The sequence below is a fragment of the Pagrus pagrus genome (assembly GCF_965226575.1).
Source record: "Pagrus pagrus genome assembly, chromosome: 15".
In the NCBI taxonomy this organism is placed as follows: domain Eukaryota; kingdom Metazoa; phylum Chordata; class Actinopteri; order Spariformes; family Sparidae; genus Pagrus; species Pagrus pagrus.
The window spans coordinates 29274003-29297657 of record NC_140199.1 but is presented as its reverse complement, the minus strand read 5'-3'; the positions used below and the strand labels follow the sequence as shown (position 1 = coordinate 29297657).

Genomic DNA, 23655 nt, shown 5'->3' with positions numbered 1-23655 from the left:
CCTGTATATGAGCAGCTCACAGAACTGAACCAGAACCAATTCTCTTTTCACAGAACTGTGGTTGTCAATATGAGCAGATTTATTGTGATGTGCCCCGTTGGCTCCATGTTGGTGTTGGTTCTGGTGTTGATGAGACGATGTAGTTCACTGAGCGCTTTAACACAAAACTACATGAGGTTTTACTTTGTTTGTGACTTTCTTGACTTGGAAAATGATCATGACATCATATGTGTGATTCATGGCACAATTCAAACAGGATCAAGAATGTGTTTGTCTCTTCCCCTTGACTACTGTCAAATTTTTGTCCAAAATACGGTCCATTGGAAGGGGCGTGGCATCAGCACTCTGTGGAGCCATTGCATAAACACCTCATAGCAGTTATTTTGCTTTCGGCCATAACTAAATTGTATGTTTTGCATCATTTCTCCTGAACAGCTCCATGTATTGATGGTCAAGGATTACAATGATACCACAAGATCTTTTAGCAGAAAAAAGAAATATATGTAATAGCTGTTTTTTGAAGTAATGTATCTATTTGTGGCGATGAAAAGCATGATAAGGGTTGTCATCAGAAGTCAGTCAGTAGGGGGTGCTGAGGGGTCACTCTTTATAATGATGTCATAGAAAATGGTGCTTGACATTCATGTTTTTTCTACTAATTTGAATGACCAGAATTATTTATATTTAATAGTTATTAACAACAATTTGAAAACGTTTTGCACTACAGCAGGTGGCAAACCTGAACACCAAAATACTACAGCAAGGAGATGAAGAAAGGGTTTCTGCCCATTTGTCAGTGTTAACACACACTCCAGTCTGCAGTGTAGGTCATACTCTTGATTGACACTTGACTGTAGAGCAACTTTAGGGTTCATAATCAAAGGAAGTTTTTATATCCTGTGTGGACACTTTCTCTTTCTCACTCATCCCACTTTTTTATCGTTTGATGGTTTTTATACTGCCTCATTTAGGAGGTGCTGCAGCCCCCCCCATGGTTATCCTTAACTGGTCGTCTGTGAGTCGGTGGCATTGCTCTCTCCTTTTCCTCCCTCTGGGGCTGTGTCAGGTGGCTTGTGCAGTTTGTGCACCCTTCTTCGTTGATATTTCATTGATTCCGTCCCATGACAGTCTGAGGGGGCTCGAGAGTAGAACTAGCATCCTTGTACTCCCCTGCAGTCAACCATTCAGCTCTATGATGTTGTTAATATAATGGTGAAACAAAGTAAGCTTTGCTTTAATACATTTCCCTTCATATATTTTACATGTAACACACTGTATATTTGATTTCCATCAAAAAGATAATAAATATATAAAATCACCTCCTGCTTCACTTAAACTGGTAGTATTCACTTTAAAACTTTGCTTGGGAACATGTAAACATAGGCTCTTCCAGTCTGGGTGTCTTAAATAGTTTCGTCTGATTTGGCAGGAGATCTAACCCTGGGCTAGGCATTAAGGATAACTGTAATAGCTAATCTTTTAAGTGATGGACTTGTGTCCTCACAGAATACATAATTCATTATGGCTTAAAATTGAATTTTTGCAATGGCTCCATTCCCCCCCCCCAACTACACAAGTGTATGTTTCATGCTTTTATGAAAGAGTGAATATGTCTCCTCAAATTTGGCACATATCTGGAATATATAACTGGCTAGTTAAATATTTTTATGACAGCATTCAAATTTTTTTTTTTTTCATTTTTGTAAACAAACACAAAGAACTTAGAAAGCTGAACATTATACCTGCAATTATTTAAATACTATTATCTCAAGCTCACAAGTTAATTATTGTGTTGTCTTGAGATAACAGCTATTTTTTCTAATTTTAACGTGTTACTTTATATCTTCATCTCTAGAAAAGGATTTGTCATATCGCGATAGGACAATCAACCAGTTTTCACAACAACACAAAATGTTGTTTCCTCTTATTTCTTAAGATATTTATCAGACATCAGCAGTGCTATGCCAGCTTGCATAGATGGTATCTTGAGTAGCAGCTGATTTAAGATGAAGATGTCAGATCAAGGAGTTCCCTTATTGATCAGTGTATCAGACTGAACTTAATCTTACTTATTTTATACAAACTTTATTTAAACCATTCAAACACACCAAATGGTATTTTCTTTTCCAGTCACATGTCAGTGAGATTTCCTTATGTTGTAGCTTTAAGTTGACCACTGTAAGCCTGTTTTATCATTCTGGCCTGTCTCTACACTAAACAGATTGCATGATTAAAGCATTTTCAGCTGTTTACACGATTTATTATTACTGTCACAGACTTAAATACATAGCATAGTGAACATTCAAGCCAACTATTTCTCACAAGTGTCTCACTCTAAAAAGTCTACATAACAGTACTGCTCTACGTAACAATACTGTTGTGACACCTACGTACCAGTCCCTTGCACTAATTGGTTATAATTAGCCTCGTATCATAGCAGGTAGAACATTCTTTCAATGATTAAAAGGTTTACACCAAGTTCATATGGTTTGCTTTGAAACTCCCGAATCCAACCAGCAGAGCATGCGTATGTCATGGTCCACTCTTATGCAATATTATGAAGTTGTTATCTTGAGAAACCGGCCTATTGTTTACTTGAGATAACAAGATGAATGAACTTGTTATCAGGAGATAACAAGATTTGTTTCCTCTGGATAACGGCATTGAAGGAATAATTGCAAGCACGACTGTTCTCAGCTTCTGTCATGAACAAAACAAAAACTGACTAACAAAAACACAGGACAGATTCAGACTAACCAAACCATAGCAACACCTAAAAATAAAAAAATAAAAAAACAAAGTCTTTCCCACTCCTGCACCTCATGCTGTCCCATTCTCTTTTATTACTGTTAGTTATTTCACCGTATCACTGTCTAACACAGATTTAGTAATGATTAAACTTTTTAAGTGGGCATTAATTATTCTTTTATGTTTTGTAAAAAAAAAAATTATAATAATAATAATAAAAAAACTCTCCCACTGCTAAATCAAATTAGTTGTTTGCACTAATCAGATGAAATATGCAGCACAATGATTACAGATTACTCAGTATGTTAAATTCTGTAAGGGAGGGAGGGTCCTGGTCTGCAGTGTATTAGCAGACTTCCCAGCATCCAGCAACTTTGGATGTTGAGAACCCTTGTGATAGTTACTCTGACTTTGTATTGGCGTTACTAATGTACTGTGATGGAGGTCCCCTGAAGAAGATACACACAGTTTCCTGTGTTGAAGTGCTGTACCACTGTTCTGCATGTTTATGTTACTCTCTTCAAATCACATGTACTTTAAATCACTGCTGACAGAGAGCATGTCGTTTCTCTTCACACCTCCATGATGTTTCTTATTTATGAATTAATGTTATGACCTCGCACTTGTATGTGTGTGTGTGTGTGTGTGTGTTTCTCTCTAATTCTTTTTTCCCTACTATATACTTGGTTCTTTAAATATGTTTCTCATCCATCGGTTTTAATCACCTCGCCCCGTTTGTTCAGCGTTGATAAGGGACAGTTACCAACTATTCATTCATTTATTTTTGCTTTGCAGATTTACAAAGCCGTAGGACATGGCAGCAAACATTCCAGAACCATCTGCCATGGACAATAAATAAATAAATGGAGAGGGCCATTATCTTTTCTGCTTTTATTTATTAATAGCCTCACTACACGTGAGCTCGCGGCGTCACTCTGATTTCCTGGGCGCTTGAACGGGCTGTTTCCGTGGTAACAGACAACACAGCGCGATGATAGCCGGACAATATGTCTTACCAAGGGTTTATTAGCCGTCTCTCTAAAGAGGAGCAGGAATTCTATGACATTAAAAATGCTGCTGCAGAGTTTTACAAGGTTAAAAGAGTCCCCCAGGAGATGGAGAGAGCGCTGAACGAGCTCTTTTTACACAAGCCGGAAGACGTCTACGGTTACCTGGTAGGAGTTTGTTTTCCTGCTGTACAGTTACCAGATGAGTGAACAGCTCGAGGTATTTGACGGAGGTTTCTACATTACACTTAGTACACACAGCCTCACTTTACTACTACTTTGCCAACTAGCTCCTGTCTAGTGCTGCCTTCAAGTGCTTGAAAAATGCGTGAGCCAGATGTTTCCTACTTCAGATGTAGCTATTGATCTCGCTTTGCCGTCATGGTTACAAAAGAGGCTATACATTACCTCAACCTGGTCCTGCAGTAGCCTACACCACCTGTTTCAACGTAAATTAGCAGGATCCTACACCACCCACTGCAACGCTTACTGTGTCATCCAGTTTTGAACCTGATCAGCTCCCTAACATTTCTTTATTCATTGGCTGAGCTTCTCAATTAACATTTGAACGTTATTAAGTGAGACTTCTCAAAATGGCCAATATTTACAAAAATGGAAAGTTGTCTTATTCTAACTCAGACTGAAAAGTGGCAAAGAAAACTAAACTACACCAAAATAAAAATATAATAAAATTAAATTTAAAAAAATCCTTTATCCAGATTTGAATAAACTCCATAACATTTCTCGTCATTGGCTGAGCTTAGTTTTAAAAAGAAAAATAATACAGCTGTGGGAGCCTTCACACCACAACCATTACTTACAAAACTATAGGGTAGCTTATTAATTATATTATATATTATATTACAGTACTAAACTGGAATGGCACTCAGTAGAGCGTATACCTCCGCCAAGGCCCAAGAGTCTCCTTACGTACTCACCCATATATACCAGCCACCTGAATCGACTGGACACAATACACAGCAAAAATACAGACTGCAGCTTGTTCTTTATGTGCAGGTGTTTGTTAAACAGGAAACACAGTTTAAACTAAGGTTGGGGGTTCACAAAAATCTATGGGAAATTTGATTACAGACACTTCGTTTCCATGAAAAATTGATAATCAGGGTACCAGCAGCTGCATCTTATCCTGACTAATAGGCCCATGTGATATGAGATAAAATAAGATGTACCTTTATTGATCCCCCATAGGAGAAATTCATTTGATTAAATATGAGTGATTATGAAAATTATTTCAGGAATCAAACTCACACAAACCACTAAACTCGACAGTATACCAGATAATAAGATTAATTGAAAAAGAAATCATGTCTTTATTTTAAATGAGCAAAATAAACCAAGAAATACCAAGAAATGAAATACTTCTATTCAGTTTTCCTTACTAACCAGAAAAATACAACTGTGCACAGTCTGAATTCAAGTTTAACTCATCATAAAACACACTTCATTCAAACTCAACGTAAGTAAAACTGTGTGTGTCATTGTGTCTTTCCACAATGACCTCTGGTTTGGTCCAAATGAATCCTCAATTCACAGAGTAAGATTTGGTTCTTCTAGTTTTCAACCGCTGCATGCCTCCCCCGTCCCTGCCTGCTGTCTTGTCATCTCTTGGGTCATAGTCCTAGAGCTGCTAAATCACCTCCGTACTGTATCCCCTGTGGTCAAACTGACCTCAGTCTGTCATGGAGGCTATGTTCAGTCCCAGTTCAGTGTCTAGCCGTGTTCACTCTAATGCCAAATCCAGTTAAGCTAAGCCCCATCGCCCATGATGGTGACTCAAGATGGCGCCGCACGAGTGGCAGCTAGTTACAGTAGCTCTAATAATACCATTTTTACTTTTTTACATATTTATATTTTGTCTTTTTTTTCTCCTATTTAAATCTTTTTTTAGTATTTTTAAGTCTTGTTTTAAAGGATAACTACCATTTTTTACAACCTGGACCTTATTTCTAGCATAAAATACGATGCTTTACTCACCCAGATAACTTTGGTGTCATTTGGCGTCGTTCGGATGAAATTAGATCCAGTGTAGCGCCGATATATCCATATAATGCGAGTGACGGGGCACTGAAGCGCAGCCTCTATGAGCATCATCTGCCACGAAACTAGTTCATTTCACCAATATTTTGTTACGATACGCTAGTGCTATTCCCCTCCGAGTCCGGGCTCGTCTATTGTCAACATCCGGGGTCTGTAGGTTGACCTACTACCTCTGACCTGGAAGATGTCGTCTCTGAGCTGCGCGCACACCCGCGACAGCCGGCTTGTTTACCTGTAGTTGCTACTGCTAGTTTGACCCTTGACTCAGAGGGGAATAGCACTAGTGTATCATGACAAAATATTGGTGAAATGAACTAGTTTCGTGACAGATAATGCGTTATATAGAGGCTGTGTGTCGGTGCCCCGTCACTCGCATTATATGGATATATCGGCGCTCCACTGGATCTAATTTCGTCCGGACAACTTCAAATGACACCAAAGTTATCTGGGTGAGTAAATGATCATATATTTTGCTAGAAATAAGGTTCAGGTTGTAAAAAATGGTAGTTATCCTTTAATGTCCCTCTTTTGATCCAAGGTCCCGATCCAGACAAACTGTCAAGGCCTCTGGCTCCACAGCTAACTGAGCCATAAGCTAATGAGCTAACAATTTAAAAAAATATGAAAATAATGTGAGGCTACCAGTCAAAATATTCATACAGGATCACGTGAATTATTTATCAAAATATTAACATATTTAAACTTTTTTGATCAATAAAATATGAGACATACATGAACTGAGATAGTTACCAATATTTAAAGCTCTGAAAGTAAAACTTTCAGTTATTTTTTCTCATTAAAATGTGTTTGCTTTAGACGTACCCCTCATGACTTGTTCAAATTTTTTACCTACATTTTAACGCTGCCATGTGATTTAAACTGCAAAATGTCTGAAAAACATTTACAATACTTGCCATCATACTGTTATTGTTTTCTTCACTCACACAAAAAAATATGTGTTTAAAAGGAGCACCTTATGAGTTTCCACATTAATTTTAATTTTAACTGCTCTTAAACATAATTTATGTTTATAAATAATGCATATTTATGATATGTAAAGGGATTCATGCTGAAAATACTTTTTCAAGGAAATTAATAAGCTATGAAGAAATCACTACAGACAGAAAATAAAAAAATTAATCCAAAATTGTACAGTAAAATAACTCAGTGGTCATAATGATGTAATAATATCACAATATCAAACATTGAAATTTTACAAATAAAAGCATTAATCTTAATAAAATGAATATAATGTCAACCGTGTCATCCTGGACAATAGTTGACATTATGGGGTAAGTAAGGGATAATGCCCTTAACGGTCATTTTATCAGGAATTAGTGGGGAAAGTGGAGGCCAGAACCGTCCAATGCACTGCATTCATTCCTGATAATGGACACCTCAAAGGCCATTATCTCACTTAAAAAAAAAGAAAAAGAAAAAATAATTATAATAATTATAATTAATAATAACATAAGACCATTCATTTATATTTTCATGCATTTTGCGATCAAAATAATTTTTTTCATGAGCCACACCTGAAGGTTTGATATGAGATAAATGAGTCTGCTCAGCTCATTGAACCCTATGTGTCAGCTATTAGCCAGAAAGCTAACATAATGCTAGCAAGATTCAATGTCAGTAACACTGTGTACAGTTAACAAACAGTAAATATAATTTCACGCTATGTATTATAATAAGACTAGCTAGTTAGCCAGCCATGTCATTGTATCCAAATCAATATCAACATTTTTCACAAACAAAAGATAGGCCATGTGTACTGTCAGCTGCAGCTTGACGCTGAATAGCAAGTGAGATGATTGCTTGATATGAGTAAGTTCCGATGGACAGTGTAGTGTTGTGGTGTTGGCGGGTAAGCGCACATAAACTCAGTCTGCAGAAATGTATGTTTGTGTGTGTGTGTTTGTATCTTGAGTGTGGTAAGCTAGGGAAAGATTTTGATTATAGGGTTGATCACTCACCAAAGTTCAAAATGTCTGAAAAATAGTGTAATTTAACTGCATTGCATTATAAGTGACTTGTGATATTTTTCAGACTTGCTTCAAATAATTTGGTAAATGAAGAGTTTAACATACTTCTTGTACATTGTCCCTGAATGAAATGGTGAATATGTGTACATTCAGGTAAATGTTTATATGTTTAGCAGTTTTTAAAACATCTCCATGTGAATGTGTGTAAATTACTCTGCAAATTACTATCACAAGGTGCTTTTTAATCAAGGGCATGAGTTCTGAGTTCTCATTTGATGATGTCACTCCAGCTCAAAGGGTGAAAGAATCACATAACTTTAAATGCTGAAAAGGTCAGGAGAAAATGTACTCATTTTTTTAATCATTAACTGTCACTTCAGGCAAATTACTTTGCAAACCTCTCTGCACCACCAAGGATCAGCAGACTTCAGGGAAGGGAGGTTTTTGATGCAGGAGGACAACTATCCATTGAGACAGAGGTGTTCTGTATCATCTGCAACAAGGAAAAGGTAAAATTCATGAGGCACATTCTGCCTTTATGACTGCAGACACAAAATTTCCAGGTAAAACTGAGAACTGGTCCAATACAACAGATTAGCCTAACAGTCGACGTTCTGCGTCTTTCTGAACTGCTTGGACTGTGGCTGACAAAAGCTTATGTGGCAGAATCTGGATATTGAGTTCAGTGTATGCACGCGAGTATGCAAGTGTAAAGACTGAACAAATAAAGGTTAAACAAAAGAGATGTGATTCATTAGTGCCTTGCCTTCCTCTTCAAGCATGCAGTACTGAGATCTGATGTAAAGAGGCAGCTGGAGGCAAAAAGGGAGCAAAGAAGGAACCAATCAGACCATGACCCTTGACCCTTGCCATTTCAGATTTTACATTATCACAAAAGCCAGAGAGCATGAACCGAGGTAATAGTGAGGTCACTGAGGGCAGACTCCTCGGGCTGAGCCAATAGGCAAGCATCATCGCTTCTACTCAATAGTTATAGTTAGTACTACAACCAAGTAGTCATTGTCAGGAGGAAGAGGCTAGTTCCTTAGTCCCATAGATAAATTATAATCTTATCAGATCAGTCATTGTGGTGGCCAAGTGCTCAAAATCGCACACATTAATCATTAATTAAGTACTTTCTTGCATGTCCGCTCACCTCCCCAAATTTCCTGTCATACACCATTGTATAGGTTCAAAGACAAACAGTAACATAAAAATGATCATAAAAGTCTTCAATTGATGCTAAGACAGAAATGAGTGTCTCCATGATTTATTGTCCTGTTGGGCAAATTACCCAAAGAAAGAAAAGTATTTTCTTAAAGTTACACTCAGGATCCAAAGGCAGTCAATCCAGTACAACCCAAAAAAGGAGGTACATTTTTAATAATTTCTTTCAACAAAGAATCAGGATGTTGACAACTGGGGGCTGTAAGGATTCTGAAGAATTTTTTACCTCTCTTGGTGTTCAGAGCATGTCCTCAGCTGCCATCCCCAGCCATTTAGGGCCTAAGGAGACTTCACTGGAGTGGAAAGCTAAAAGTCAGGAGAGAGCTGAACATGTGATGACTGCTGTCCAGTGGATCAGTGAACCTCTGAACAACATGCTGAAGGGCCAAAACCCCTGTAACCAATCAGAAGTCGACCATATACTCAGGTAGTGTACAAATGTTTTTCAGGTAACTATGGTGTGTTTCATATCTGGAGGGGTGTTGGAATGAAAAAAGCTGAAGCTTTTGTGTTGGAATGAAAAGCTGAAGCTGTGAGAACTTTGACTTCCAATCTGTATCTAGATATCCCACGGATCAAATTGAGATTTTGTTTTAGGGTCGCACAATAAATATCGGCCCGATCATCAGAATTGATGGGAAATTTATATTATCACCTATATATTCGCATCTCTGAAATTATAGCCGATAAATGCAAACCATAATTTGGAGCCAAATTGCTTTCACTGACTTAACAAGCGCATCATCTACACACTCAAATACAGTAGCAGTGGTAGGCACCTTTAAATTTGGTTTGCAGTCTGCCAAAAATAAAAGAAAAAGAAGTGCAGCATGTTGTTGTCACTCTCATGACTTCAAACTGCTGCACCTGTGTAGAGCCATGCAGTGTAGACTAGAGAACCAGACATGTCGTTACTGGTGTGGACATTTTTTACAGTTTCAGAAGAAGAAAACATGATTGTAGTTTGTAACGCATGTTCTACAAGGAGACGAGGGAAAAAGTCTACAAGTTCAAAGAGCTGGACAATTTATTAAATCATCCTCTTTGCGTACTACATCTTAGCCTTTCTTAACCTCAGGTGTGAATAACCTACAGTTTAGGAACTCTTTAATATTTTTAAAGTGTGAAATTATTGGTGATTTTATCGGTATTGGCCATGAGAAGCAGATAATCATCGGTTATCAATATCGGCTGAAAAAAACCCATATTGTGCATCCTTATTTTTTCTGCTTTTAGCTTTTTGTTTTTAGTAATCATATTATACATTTCATGTTTCTCCACATTGATTGGCATCTTGAACTCGATAGTTGAGCACATTCATCTAGAATTTAATCCTGTAAAGTACAAGCTTCAAGGTGAACAGAGAAAAAAACACATACGTAGCTAGTGCCATTTTGTCCATTAGGATCCCATGGAGTCATATGTAGTTTGCCATCTGTTGACCTCCTAAGATTGGGTCATGCAGAGGTCAATGCTTTGCACTTGCTTGCCTATTGTCACAGCCTATCATATCATCATGAGGCATCACTGAGGTCCTCTCATTTGTTGCTTTTTGTGTTATGTGACATAACCCGCTAGAAAGGCTTAACTACGCATCAGTGTGGTTCCGGGGACTGGGGTGCACAGTGCTATATTTATCTTGCAGTCTGTCTTGCTATGGATTCAACTTTGGAACTACAAGCAGAGGAGATATGTCTTTATAATATCACATCCTGCATCTTACATTAGGTGTTTTACATTAGATAGATAGTTCAAAGAGTATGGTTTAGTGCGGTCTTTCCAAATACATTTGCAGAATTTCCTTCCATAGTCTTTTATTTAGGATTTTAATCTGCAATACACCTTTGAGCCACATAAGGGGAGTTTGTTGGTATATCCATAGCTTAATTTGTACATTGAAACCGAACAAACCTAAACAAAACTGTCTTCACAAACAGAGCATAATTGATTTACATTTGTTAATCAGAGCATTCATAATAATAGCTGAAAATCAGCAGGGAGGCGCAACCGGCTGTCTATGGTTTGCAGCTCTCTCTGTCTCTCTCTCCGTCTCTCTCTGTCAAATTGACTGTCCCTTCACATCCCTGCCATTGCCCTTCTGTCTGTGTTTTGCTACAATGGTAGATAAACTGAATTAGGGCCAGAAGTTTTTTTCAACCACAAAAAGCAGCTGGCGAAGAAACTGAACTAAGTGACTGTCTGTCTGTCTATCAATTGATCTCCTCTGCTCTGCTTCACTACTATGGACAGTAGGGATGTAACGATATACCACATTTTGCAATATCGCGAATAAAAAATGCTGTGATACCATCCTGGGACTGACGATATCTACCAACCTATGATGTGGTTATTTTGCCTATAAAGTTCATGGTTATAACAAGGGAAATCAGTATGAATACATACTACTATTGGCTGGCTTGATGTTTTGTTTTGTAATTGTACATAGTAATCATTCATTGCCAAGACAATTTATAGTTAATTTTCACACATGCCTAGGACATGGCTGGCTACTTTTATTTTACTATAGAAGGAAAGCAGAAGGACCTCAAGTAAAAAGTAAAACAAACTGTATACAAATAATAAATGCGGTACACATGTGTTCAAGTCTTTTTCTTATTTGTTAATATTGTGATAAATATACAGTGGACTATATATATTGTGATGATATGGTACCGTAAGTTTTTGATAACTATATCCCTAATGGACAGTGTAACACCTACACACCCACACACCCTATACGTTTCTCATTTTACCATTTCACAACACAAACACCCACTTACTTGTGTGGGGCTTACAGTTACCATAGGACAAAATATTTATGTGGGTCCCAAGAAAGAAAGATATATACCCGAATGGGCAGTAAAAGCATCACAAGGCGTAATGCCTTGACATCCCTACTCGTAACTTCTTTTGATTTTGGAGTGCCAAAAGAGTGGCCATAGATGCTTTTTTTCTACAGCTGCTGTACATTAAACAAGACACGTCAGTTATTGCTTTCAGTGTGTTTGGGCACAAAACACATTTTGTTTATTCATTTCTTAGAGATTTCTGAAGAACAATAAAAGCAGACTGATATATAGATATGGCTTGAGTTGGAAAAGGTCAACAACAATACAATACTGTGTCATCTGCATAGAAGTGGATATTATAATTTCTAATGTAATAATTTGATATATGTAGATTGTAAACTCTAATGTACCGAGCACAGAACCCTGTGGTACCTACTTAGTAAGTAATGTTGACCTGTGTTGATGTTGAGACTGTGGGTGTTTTGCGATATTGTGCCAATATTGATCATAACGCAATATTAAAAAATTTGAATATTGATATTCTATCAATAATAATCATATGATAATATTGGGTGACTAATCCAGCAGAGATTTCAGGCCCTTTTTTTCGTACGCTTCCACCTCTCTAAACTTGTATTTTGTAATTTATTTGCCAAAAAAGAGACAAAACACACAGTAAACAAAGTTAAAGATAAATTTGAGTGGCAGCATTTTATCTTATATTCTAAAGAAACACATTGATTTGTTGTCTTATTTCATTCTTCAGAGTATGTTGTTTTAATCATAGATATAGAAATGTAGGTACCTCTTTGGCTGTGATGCGTCTGTGCAGGCACAGTCTTGGGGAGGTCAAGATCCACCCTTAAACAAATACAATGTGTATTGAAATATACAGATTTTGGTGCAAAATTGACTATAACTTGCTTAATTCAGAACCGATTTTCATGAAATTTGGTTTGCTATGAAAGTGGGAAATTGAACAAGATAGTGGTTACTTGAAGAACATCCTGTTCATCCGTACACCTTAAGACACATTATGATAACTCCATGTCTGCAGGCTGGACAGTTTCCATTGGCCTACACAATGTCACAAATATTATAAATCTCAAATATTTTATTTTAATTTCACAACATGTTCTTGTACTTTAGTGTTTCCATTTTATGCTTCTTCATACTTCCTCTCCAATACATTTTATAGGGAATTGTTGTATTTTCTTCAACTCATTAATGCTCTCTTTTCATATGAAAATAGATACGTCCATAGCTTTCATTGTCCACATACTTCCATGCATCCTGAAGGCCTCCATCGTTCGTATGGATGTTAAGTAATACAACCACTAGAGGGCACCACTTCAACAGTCAGAGGTCTCGCACGGACCTCTACTTTTCCTTCACCACCATCCAACTCACATTTAATTCCCATCCAATCTCCTCCCAGCTGTTCTGTAGTGACTGTCTCTGTGCCCGGGCGATACACGGACATCATACAGACATTTAAACATTCTCACCAACTGATAGCCTCTCCTCAAAAAAACCCTCATCTTGTCCTGTGCTCATGTCTTGCTTGAACTATTGGCTACAATACTACACTTCCCCCCCGACCACCAGAGGTATTGCTCCATTGGTCTGCATCAGTAAGCTTTCAGGAAATGTGCAGAAATACGCATGAAAGGCAGCTACTTAGGAATCTGTATGTGTTTCTAACGTAGAGCATAAATGAGCCTTTACAAAAAAATATATATATTTTTTTATTTGAGATGTTTAAAAAATCAATAAAGAATCAATCAACCATATACATTATTAACAGATTTTTCCCTCTGAAGTTCTCACATACTTTCTTTTCAATGAAAGGTTACAGAAAAAGTCAAAATAAATTTGTGTATCAGAATTTTTTTTTTCTTTCAGTCATCTCACAACCCCTCAAAACATATCTGGTGTCACTATATTAAACTGTATATAAAGTAGGTTGAACTAGCTCCACCTTCAGCAGCTTAAACAGCTGCTTACACGGATGCTTCAGTATTGATAATCTAATGATGTCATATTATAACATACCAGTCAAATACAGTAAGTGCTTTCACTTTAACTACTGATGCAAGTAGTAGTAACTATTGAGCTAGACAAAAGATTTGAGACCAGATGAGACTAACATGTACGAATAAATGTTTATTTACAAATGCAAAGAACAAAAAGAAATGTGAGTCAGTCTTCTGTAGTGTAGACGTGCATGTGTGTGTGCATTTTGACTCTTAAGTAGGCTTGTACGAATTGCTTCTCTCCACGTACGCATTTTGTTGCATCTCACAGTTCGCCGGTTTCAGTTTCTATGCAAGTTCAATCTATGAAGTTGATTATGCTGCTGAGCCACAACAATCTGCCTGTAAGTGGAGTGAAAAGCTTTTGGCCAATCAGAGCACTACATTTTAACACCCTTGCCCACCTGCCCCTCCTAGCCAAATGCTTCACACGTTCAATTCAATTCAGTGCCTCAAGCAAGCCAGGGTGGCCGGATAACCGATCCCTCTTCACCCGTGTCACTGCTAATCGCCTGCATCCTTATAGATCTCACATGCAAACAGCATTGAAAAGGTCAAATTAAGACATTGAGTTTACCCGACGGTGTTGTTAACCACTCGTCAAAGTTACTGTGTGTGTGTTGCAAATAGTAGTGTAGCGCCAGTTAAAATTATGGAAGCTTTTACTGGTGGTGGTCTGAAGTATTTTATTCCTCAAAGCAATTCTTTATGACCACCAACAACAACAACAACAACAACAACGCAAGAGCTCAAATGAAAACAAATAAAAAGCCATTTGGGGGGTTGGGGGGTGTTTGTACTCGTAAAATTTCTTCAAGGTTGGCAGGTCTGCTAAGGGTGAGAGCCTCCTTTTCTATCACCGAATGATTTAGCTAATACAAGTTAAAGAAAAAACTCACTGGACCGTCAGCACCGTTATGGTCAGATTTAAGCAGCATGGCGCCGGCACCTACATCACTCGCATCCACCTACAGCGCAGATTGTGCCACTGGTCCATATAACAGAGTAAGCGGCCCACGCACTGTAAACCCAAACGCAAGTTCATTAGGGCTAAAACAGGTGTTTTCCTGCACAACCTCTCTGGCTGCTTACAGCATCCATGGCGATGGTGAAACTGTTCAAGTGTCGCTTGGCTCTGGGCATGATCCAAGGAAGCCTGGTTATGCTTCACCTAGAGCTGCTTCAAAACTTGAGCAAACAAATGTGATGAGAAATCAGTCCCCTGATACTTGATGAACTGGGACAGTGCTTTGAACACAGCCTTAGCAGTAATAGTATGTAACAGATATGTGGTTGGATATTGTGTACTTTGGCACATTACTGTAAGCAAATAATTAATCCCAGACTTTGTATGTGGAAGTGATGGCGGGATGGCTTGCCTAACATCTGGCAGGTGTGACGGGTTTTGATGTTCCTAGACACACCCCTCTTCACACAGGGCCAAAAGAAGTACCTGAAAATGTAATTGCACATCTTATGAACCTCCAAATGCCCCGACTCATGGGTGGCCCTCAGCACCTTTGCCTGGAATTTAGAAAGGGAAACAACTTGGAACAGAGGATATACCACAAAATCATCCCCACATGGCACTCATTTTCACACCAACAACTACTCCTGCAGCAAATAACCCTTCGTGCCACTCTTCCCATAAATGTCCGAAAGCACACACACAGCTCAGCACAAGTAGAATTGGCCCGTTGCTCTGCCTGAAACAGAAAAGAGAGAGTCAGGTATGGACACAGTGAAGGCCCCACTCTCCTCCATGCTACTCTGTGGCAAGCCAGGTTCTGCCTCCCCATAGCACATAGCCCTTGTGACTGCACAAGCTGTTAAAGCAGTGAGTCAACCTCTAATCATCCACCAGAGTAGCAGCCTGTGTGTATTCACTTTATGTTCGTTCACATTTGTAGCAATTTGGGTGGATATTTTAAAGTTTTTAAACTGCTCTGAGACAATCAAATCACACAAAGCGTCATAAGTATGGACACTCAGTGAATAATGGCAACGATTGATTGATTGATTGACTAACTCCCTGGCAAACTCCATATGTGTCTGCTTACCAGATTTCTCCCAGGATCTAAATCATACCTCCTGTGCCTTACCTGTCAAAACACACTGCAACAATAAAGTGCGCTCCACATCCGACCAATCTCTACTTTCAGCTACCCGCTTGAAAAGTGAGAAAAAGGTATGTCGGTTGTGTAAACAGAACTGAGGCACTAAACTTAGATGACTTGACACATCAAAAGCACACAAAGCTGCAGGAGAAACCAGGACCTGCCCCTCAACGTTAACCAAACTTAACCTACGCAGTCCGTGTATCATCCATCCATTCAATTATTCCATTCAATCTGGCAAACGAAAAACAAAAAAAACAGTCAATATTTCGTTTTTCTGTTTGAACAAAAAATGGAAGATTGGAGTTGTTTTTCTATTTTAAACTCAAAACAGAGCAAACAATAATTGGGAAAACCAAAACGAAATAATAAATCTATTTTCGTTTTCGGGTTATTGATGTCCCCATTTCCCACGGTGCCTTGCTCGTGCATGTGCAACAAAGTAGCCAACAACGTGCTCAACTCCCTGCTAGCTGGCTGACTTTGCCAAGAGCGTCTGGCTGCAGACCTCCAGTGTGGGGTCGCTTCCGGTGCAGCCTCCAGTCTCAGGCCGGCTCCAGTCTCAGGACCGGAAGAAACAAACATTTTTAGCGTCTCCCCAAGGACTCGGGTATTTCGGCTTTTTACTACTGTCGTGTCAACAGTAAGTGACTGAATTTATTTATCCAAAAACAGTTCTGAATGCACGGGTCTTGCATATGTTTGCTGTTTTAATATACATCATTATCAATATGTGTAAATCTAAAGCACGCAAATGACTGAATGTTACAAATGTGGATGGGCTTTTTGGTATTTTAAAGTTAGTTACGTGAATGGTGGCTAGCGTTAGCTCCTAAAGTTTAATGGTAGCATTGGCTTTCTTTCTGCGGATAAAGTAAGCTAACTGTTTATATATAGGCTAACCATGTCCAACTTTTGTAGTTAAGAGTTTAGCACAGGCATAGGTCTTAGGATGTTGTTGTCGTCCAAATTAAGATAAAATGAAGATTTAAACTTCAGTATAAGATAATGTTAATCTTATTTAAAATGAAATGTATGTACTATGAGCATAACATCAGTTTTTCTGTGATATGTAGATGCATCACTGATGGGAGAGGAGGAACTGGCAGAGGCTGCACAGCAATATGCCAGACTTTGGGTTGAGGAGGAGAGTACGGACATGGATGACCAGGAAAGGGAAGGCATCTTGGAGCCGTTCAGATTTCTGTCTCCAAAATTGAAGACATGTGGACATTTTGTGAGGAGATGAGTGATAAACAAGGTTACCTGACATACTGCGAATGTCAAATTGATGAATGATGCCCTTGTAGGGCACTACTGTTGTTGCTTTGCTGAATAAAACTGATTTTTTGATCATTTTGTCATTTTATGTTTTTTTTACGTTGATTATACCATGAAGAAAACATGTAAGTTAATGCATTTTAAGATAATGAATAGTTTTAGCTATTCTTGACCTTCACGTATGCTGACATTGTTATATATTTAAGTATAGTAAAAAATTTGATTGGCCTATTGTCTTCTAAAGACCTTCAGGTGTAATATGTATAAGAGTTAGGTGAAACCATATACAGAAATAGCACACAATAAAATAATGTATTTAACATTATAAATATTGTACATAAAATATTAAAAGCAGGGGCTAATTATATGTTGATATGGTTTTAGTAACCACTCCTGCCCTCCACATGTGTGCTGAGATTGCTTGCATAGTTAAAACACATAGCCTCATCTCTTCAAAAGATCTTCAGGTTTACAGTACAGCAGACACATAAGCTTCTTGTGTCTTGAAATACATTTACCATATTAAATGCATATGTTTGTACTAAACTACTGTTACACTCTTCAAAGGTCACTTATGTTAGAAGTGTGTTTTTTGATAAAGACAGGAAGAGAGGCTTTAGGCTTCAACTGTCCAATCAACAAGCTTCATGTTTTTCTATGAACTGACGTCGCTAAGCTACATGGACAGGGTTTATGCCCTATTGACAGAATTAATATTAATGCAGTAATGTTGATGGCAGACGTATTGAATCGATATGTTGCTACACTGATATAGATAGGCCTACCGATGTTACATGCTACGTAGACAAAATTAGCAAGATCAACATGTATGCCACATTTAAGAAATTAATGGTTTTAACGTTACAATGTTGATTAATTAAATATAAATCAGCGACATAAGCTGACAATAGCGCTTCCACCGGAAGTGTCTACATGATTTTATTTTGAAGTTTATTGTGGCTACACGATTTTATTTTGAAGTTTCTTGCATGCACTTCCCGGCCTGAGACTGGAGGCTGCACCGGAAGCGACCCCACACTGGAGGTCTGCAGCCAGATTCTCTTGGCAAAGTCAGCCAGCTAGCAGGGATTTGAGCACGTTGTTGGCTACTTTGTTGCGCATGTGCGAGCAAGGCACCGTGGGAAATGGGTACATCAATAACCTGAAAACATAAGCCCGAAAACGAAAATAGATTTATTATTTCGTTTTGGTTTTCCCAATTATTGTTTTCTCTGTTTTGAGTTTAAAATAGAAAAACAAACTCCAATCTTCCATTTTTTGGTCAAACAGAAAAACAGAAAAAACGAAATATTGACTGTTTTTTTTGTTTTTCGTTTGCCAGATTGAATGGAATAATTGAATAGACGGATGATACACGGACCCTACGCTACTCAAGTTCAAGCGTTTTGATTTCCACTTGCAATAACAGTAATTCTTTTACGCTTTCCACATCGGCTTCGGAGCCAGATGCACCAGCATTGTGCAAACCAGAAGCAACAGTAGCAACATTTACACAATTACACAAACCAAATCTGATCCACACAGAATGAATCACACTATGCCACCACACTAATGGCCCAGCCAAAAATCACCCCCGCCCTGTCCATCTAAACTGCCTAACCAGAATCTAACTAACCTCCCCCCTAGATTTCAGGTGGTACCTGTGGTGGTTACCACAGGCAACCACCACAGGTACGCACTGAAACCTGCAAACTCGGGGAAGCAACCAACAACAACGACAACAACGACACAACACATCCATCAGAATGATCAGTGACACATTACCTCGTGCAGCTGCCAACATTACTCAAAACAGAAAAAAATGTGAACTCATAACTAGGGATGCGCCGATCTAGTATTCAGTATCAGTATCGGTCTGATATTGGCCAAAATCACTGGATCAGATATCTGAGAGGGGGAATTTATTAGCCTAAACTCATAAATGCCATACACTGTAAATGCTTAAACTATGCGCAACATGCTGTAAAGAGATCTCACTCAAGCTCACTCCAGCTAGTCACGTGACACATGCTGCCATGTGTCACGTGACTAGCTGGAGTGAGCTTGAGTGAGATCAGCTGTGTAGAATTACTTTAAGCTAAAGTAAGAAAAAAGCAAAATGCAATGCAAGTGTCTTGAGGGGTGCCAGTACCGTTAAACTTGATAAAACATTTGCAGAAACACCATGGGAAGGAGTATGCCGATTATTTTACAGGCGACGAGTGCCAAGAAGAAAAGTGCACCACAACAACCAACCTGAGAGAAAGGGGTTTTTAAAAGTCAGTGCGTTCAGCTCTCAGTATTTTTGTAGCTTCTAACTGAATCTCTTTAGTTTCTCATCCTGTTTGACTGATTTGTCGCGTTCACTTTCAGTTGTTTGAGGAGTCATGTTTAATGTTTCCTGTAACACTGCTTCATAATAAAAGCTTTTAAATTACTTAATAATGGGGAGCTTTTATTGTGAAGAAGTTATAGAAAATGAAACATATTTGTAACTGAATCAGTGGAGCAGCTTTATTAGCGGCAATTCTTCAAACGGAGTACAGGCAGATGTACTGTTCATTTTGAAATGTTTGGAAAACGTTGATAATGTTAGCTTCTGACATCTGGAGCTCAGACGTGTGTCCAATGTCTTTACTTAGTCTGACAGCACAGTGGATAGATTCAAGTTTTACTTGGCAAAAAGCAGTGCTGCATGCTAAGCAGTTTGGTGGCTCACACAAAGTAGAAAACTGCAACATGTTTTTGCTATGTCATTGAGGTATAGGCTGTACTGAGTGTTGAGTTATAGCCTGTATTTTACAATGGTATTATAATACCTTTGTCATAAATACTCAGAACTACACTCAACACTTTGAAATTCATTTTGAATGTGTGAAAAATGCTGAAAGTTCTGCGTGTAAAGAAGTCAAAATAACAAGAAGCAGCACTGCTGCAAAACTGAGTCATGATGTTGTCTATGTATTTCTTCCTTAAAATAAGTAGAATATTTGTTCTCCAGTTTAAACATGTTTTTAAATGGCTAGGTTGCAAAGTGCTTCCATACAGATGTAATATCTATAGCGCTGTTGTTAAAGAACAAATTCCCCCTGAAAGGGACTCCTGGTGGCGCCCAATTGCTGATGGACGTGTGAAATGTTAGCTCTGCACCAGTCAATTACATCCCCCTAATTCATTAAGTAATTACAACACATATTCACCTAAACAACGTGGAAGATGGAATGGGGAAAGGATAGTATCGTCATAAGTGGCAAGGGAGAGGCAAAAAGGATGGCTTGGGAAATTGACGCCATGGTGTGTCATGGGTGTGTGTGGCGATAAAACTATAAAAACTGAGTAAGGTCTCTACTGGGGAGCCACTGGTCACAAGCAACAGAGGCAGGGGTTAACCAAAGTTTCACACAATTTATTTAAAAGAATAAACAGAATAGGCTAAAATAATATAAAACAATGGCAGCAAATGCTCTTAAAAGATTATAAAAAAAACAGTAAAAGAAAAGTCTACTGGGTGACGATGGGTGGGAGAGGCGGGTAGAAAAGACGGAGTCCAGGTAACAGTCCAGCTTATCAAGTCCAAAACCAGTCCCTTGCCACCTTCACGCTCTTTCTCTTCTCCAACTGCAGCCACGGCGTTGCCGCCCGTGACACCTCCAGCTGACGTGTAGAGAACACAACCAGTCAATAGTCAGATTTTACTGAGAGACCCCCCCCCCCAGAAAATAACACAAAAAAAAAAAAAACGTAATTCAACAAAAATTAGCGAAAGGAAAACTAAACAAAAGCAATATGCAAGGCATGCAAATAAAATCCAAACAAATTATTTCAAACAAAATTAAGGGGGTTTCTCCCGTCCTTCCTCTATATTGATCCCTATTGATATTACAACAAGGGCGTGAAATAAAAGCACTACTTAGCTCCGAGGAGGGGCGAAGCCTGCCTCAACCCCTCCACCTCCCAGCGATGTGTCTCCCTTTGTCCTTTCCACAGCCGCGGTCACTAACTGCGGTCTCCTGCTGGGTCCGTAGCGGAAGGCATGCCGATCAGTTTCTCTCTCCTCGTCCGGCCATACGCTCACTATCCTGGTCACGTCCGCTTCCTTCGTGCCGCAGCGTCTTGAACGTCTGTGCCTGGCTGCCGTCCTCTTTTGTTCTTCTTCACCCAGCTTTTCTACCTGTGGGGACCCTACCTGACAACTCCCACCACCAATCACACGCCTCCAGCCTCCCGTCTCCTTCCGGGGCAGCACTACCCCGCGTCAACCCTTGTGAATATGATTTAAAAAGACAGCGCCGCCACTAGTCCCATCACCAGAAATAGTCACCCCGTGACAGAATGCTACCACAGACAAAGATGGCAGCGAGGAAGCGCAGGTTAATTAGCTAGCTGAAGAGACCTCAGTACTGACTTTAATACGAGAAGTGCTGAAAAACATGACCTCGGAAATGCAAGAGACTATCCAACTTTCAAAATAACTTCCAGGCGGACATTAAGAAACACCTGAATGAGTTGAGGGATGACATTAAAGGAATAGTTCACTCTAGAACGAAATTCAGTCACTATCGACCCTCTGTGAGTGACCGAGTGACACACAAACACAAGAGGGATCTGCCTGCACTAGTGATTTGAAACTTTGAAACTCACAGCTGGACGTAAATGCCGGTGTGTATCTATCGCGAGTCTCGTTGATCTTGTCTGACGCAGCTTCCGTCGTTTCGAGTAAACTCTGGATGTCACCACTTCAGGACGCTTGGATTGCAGCGGACGAGCAGTATGGAGGAATATTACAAAGTTTTTGTGTAGTTTTATGGACCTTTTCATCTCGAACGCCATTTACGCCCGTTATATGGATTATTGCTGCCGGAGGGTACCCCCACGGGTCTCCAGCTGCACTTTGAGGAATAAGAAACTACACCGGACTTCTCATCAGCATGAGGGTGAGTTGATAATGACTGAATTTCGTTCTAGAGTGAACTATTCCTTTAACCAGAGGATCGTGGAGACAGGGAAAATCGAGCGCACAACCAAAAAGCTGGACGAAGCTGAATAACGCATTGGGGATATGGAGACATGGTGCATGGGCGCAAAAGAAGCAGTAACCTTCCTGCTAAAGATGCAACACACTCTACAAGCTAAAGTAACAGATCTAAAAGGACACTAATGCAGATATAATATCATATTGTATGGTGTGAGAGAAGCAGTAGAAGGTACCTCCATGATTACCTTCGCAGAGAACCTCATCAGAACTGAGTCGAGTGAGGGATGTGTTTATCCCTGGGACAGATTAATAAGAGACCCAATCTGAGGAAATTCACTTTCATTAAGTACCGGTCAAAATGGAGCAAGCCACCAGTAAACCACTACTAGCTTGGGGCCCCACCTAGAGGTTGGAATTTATATTATAGTTATTACTGTTCTTGATATGTTCTGTTCTTGTTATGTTCTGAGGTCAGAGAATGGAGAAGCACAGGGGTTGAAATGTGAAATGTTGCAATGTGTAGCAGGGAATTTCAAGTTGTCACGCTCAATGAAAATTGGGCTTTCCAGCCCCATTAAAAGGACAAAGATGATAGCTAAGGCAAAAAAAGAGGAATCACATAGTATATTTTGGCAAGACACACAACTTTCTTCCTCTGACCATGAAAAACTAAAGAAAGGGATTCAGAAACATATATTGCAATTTTGATCTCAAATTCAATTAATTTCCAATTTACATCAGAGATTAAGGATAAGGATGGCAGATTCATAATTGTCAAAGGAAAATTGGACCACAAAGAGGTGCCTTTATTCAATATATATATATAATAAGATAATTTTTTAGGAAAATACTTATAAATATGATTATTAACTTGAAAGTGAATAGAAAGAAAATAAAAAAAGGAAAATAATTCACTTAGAAATCTGGGTAAAGAAGAGATTGCAGGATTTAGGGCTGATAGATATATGGTGCGATTGTCATAGACAGGATAGGGAATTCACCTTCTATTCCGCCCGTTATAACATCCACTCAAGGATGAACTATTTCCTTACATACAACTGTGAAAAACATGGACTAGAAGAATGCAAGATTGGTGCGAGATACCTTTCAGATCATCTTGGCTTGTACTTAAAACTACACATGGATAGTGTGTTATACACTATGGAGACTAAACACAAGAATGATGAATAATCAAAGATTCAAAGAAATGATAAAAAAAATAAAATAAATAGAACTACAGACTTGGAGAACAAAAATAATGGACATGTGAATCCGGTGATATTGTGGGACACTGCAATGGCAGTCCTTAGAGGTTAAATTTTAGAAACAACTTCCTTCATTAAAAAAAAAGAAAGCTAAAATACTGATGGACTTACAAAATAAACTCCTGGAATTAGAGCAATTACAAAGTAAGCAGAAACCCACCCTC

The 23655-nt window shown here is 38.9% G+C and overlaps 1 protein-coding gene across 6 annotated transcripts in view; it reads left to right on the top strand.

Annotated features, from left to right (window-relative positions):
* Positions 1–3704: 3704 nt before the first annotated feature.
* eno4 (enolase 4) overlaps positions 3705–23655 on the top strand; it is a 37311-nt gene continuing 17360 nt past the window's right edge. For 3 of the 6 annotated variants that reach the window (XR_014624321.1, XR_014624322.1, XM_084376204.1), the window contains exons 1-3: positions 3706–3923; positions 8182–8310; positions 9271–9455. Coding sequence is in view for 2 of the 6 variants with exons in the window: in XM_084376204.1 (XP_084232330.1) it covers positions 3756–3923; positions 8182–8310; positions 9271–9455 (482 nt within the window). In the remaining 4 variants the exon portion in view is untranslated. Of the gene's footprint in view, positions 3924–8181; positions 8311–9270; positions 9456–23655 lie in introns of all 6 variants that reach the window. The other 3 variants (XR_014624323.1, XM_084376203.1, XR_014624320.1) reach the window with 2 other exon arrangements.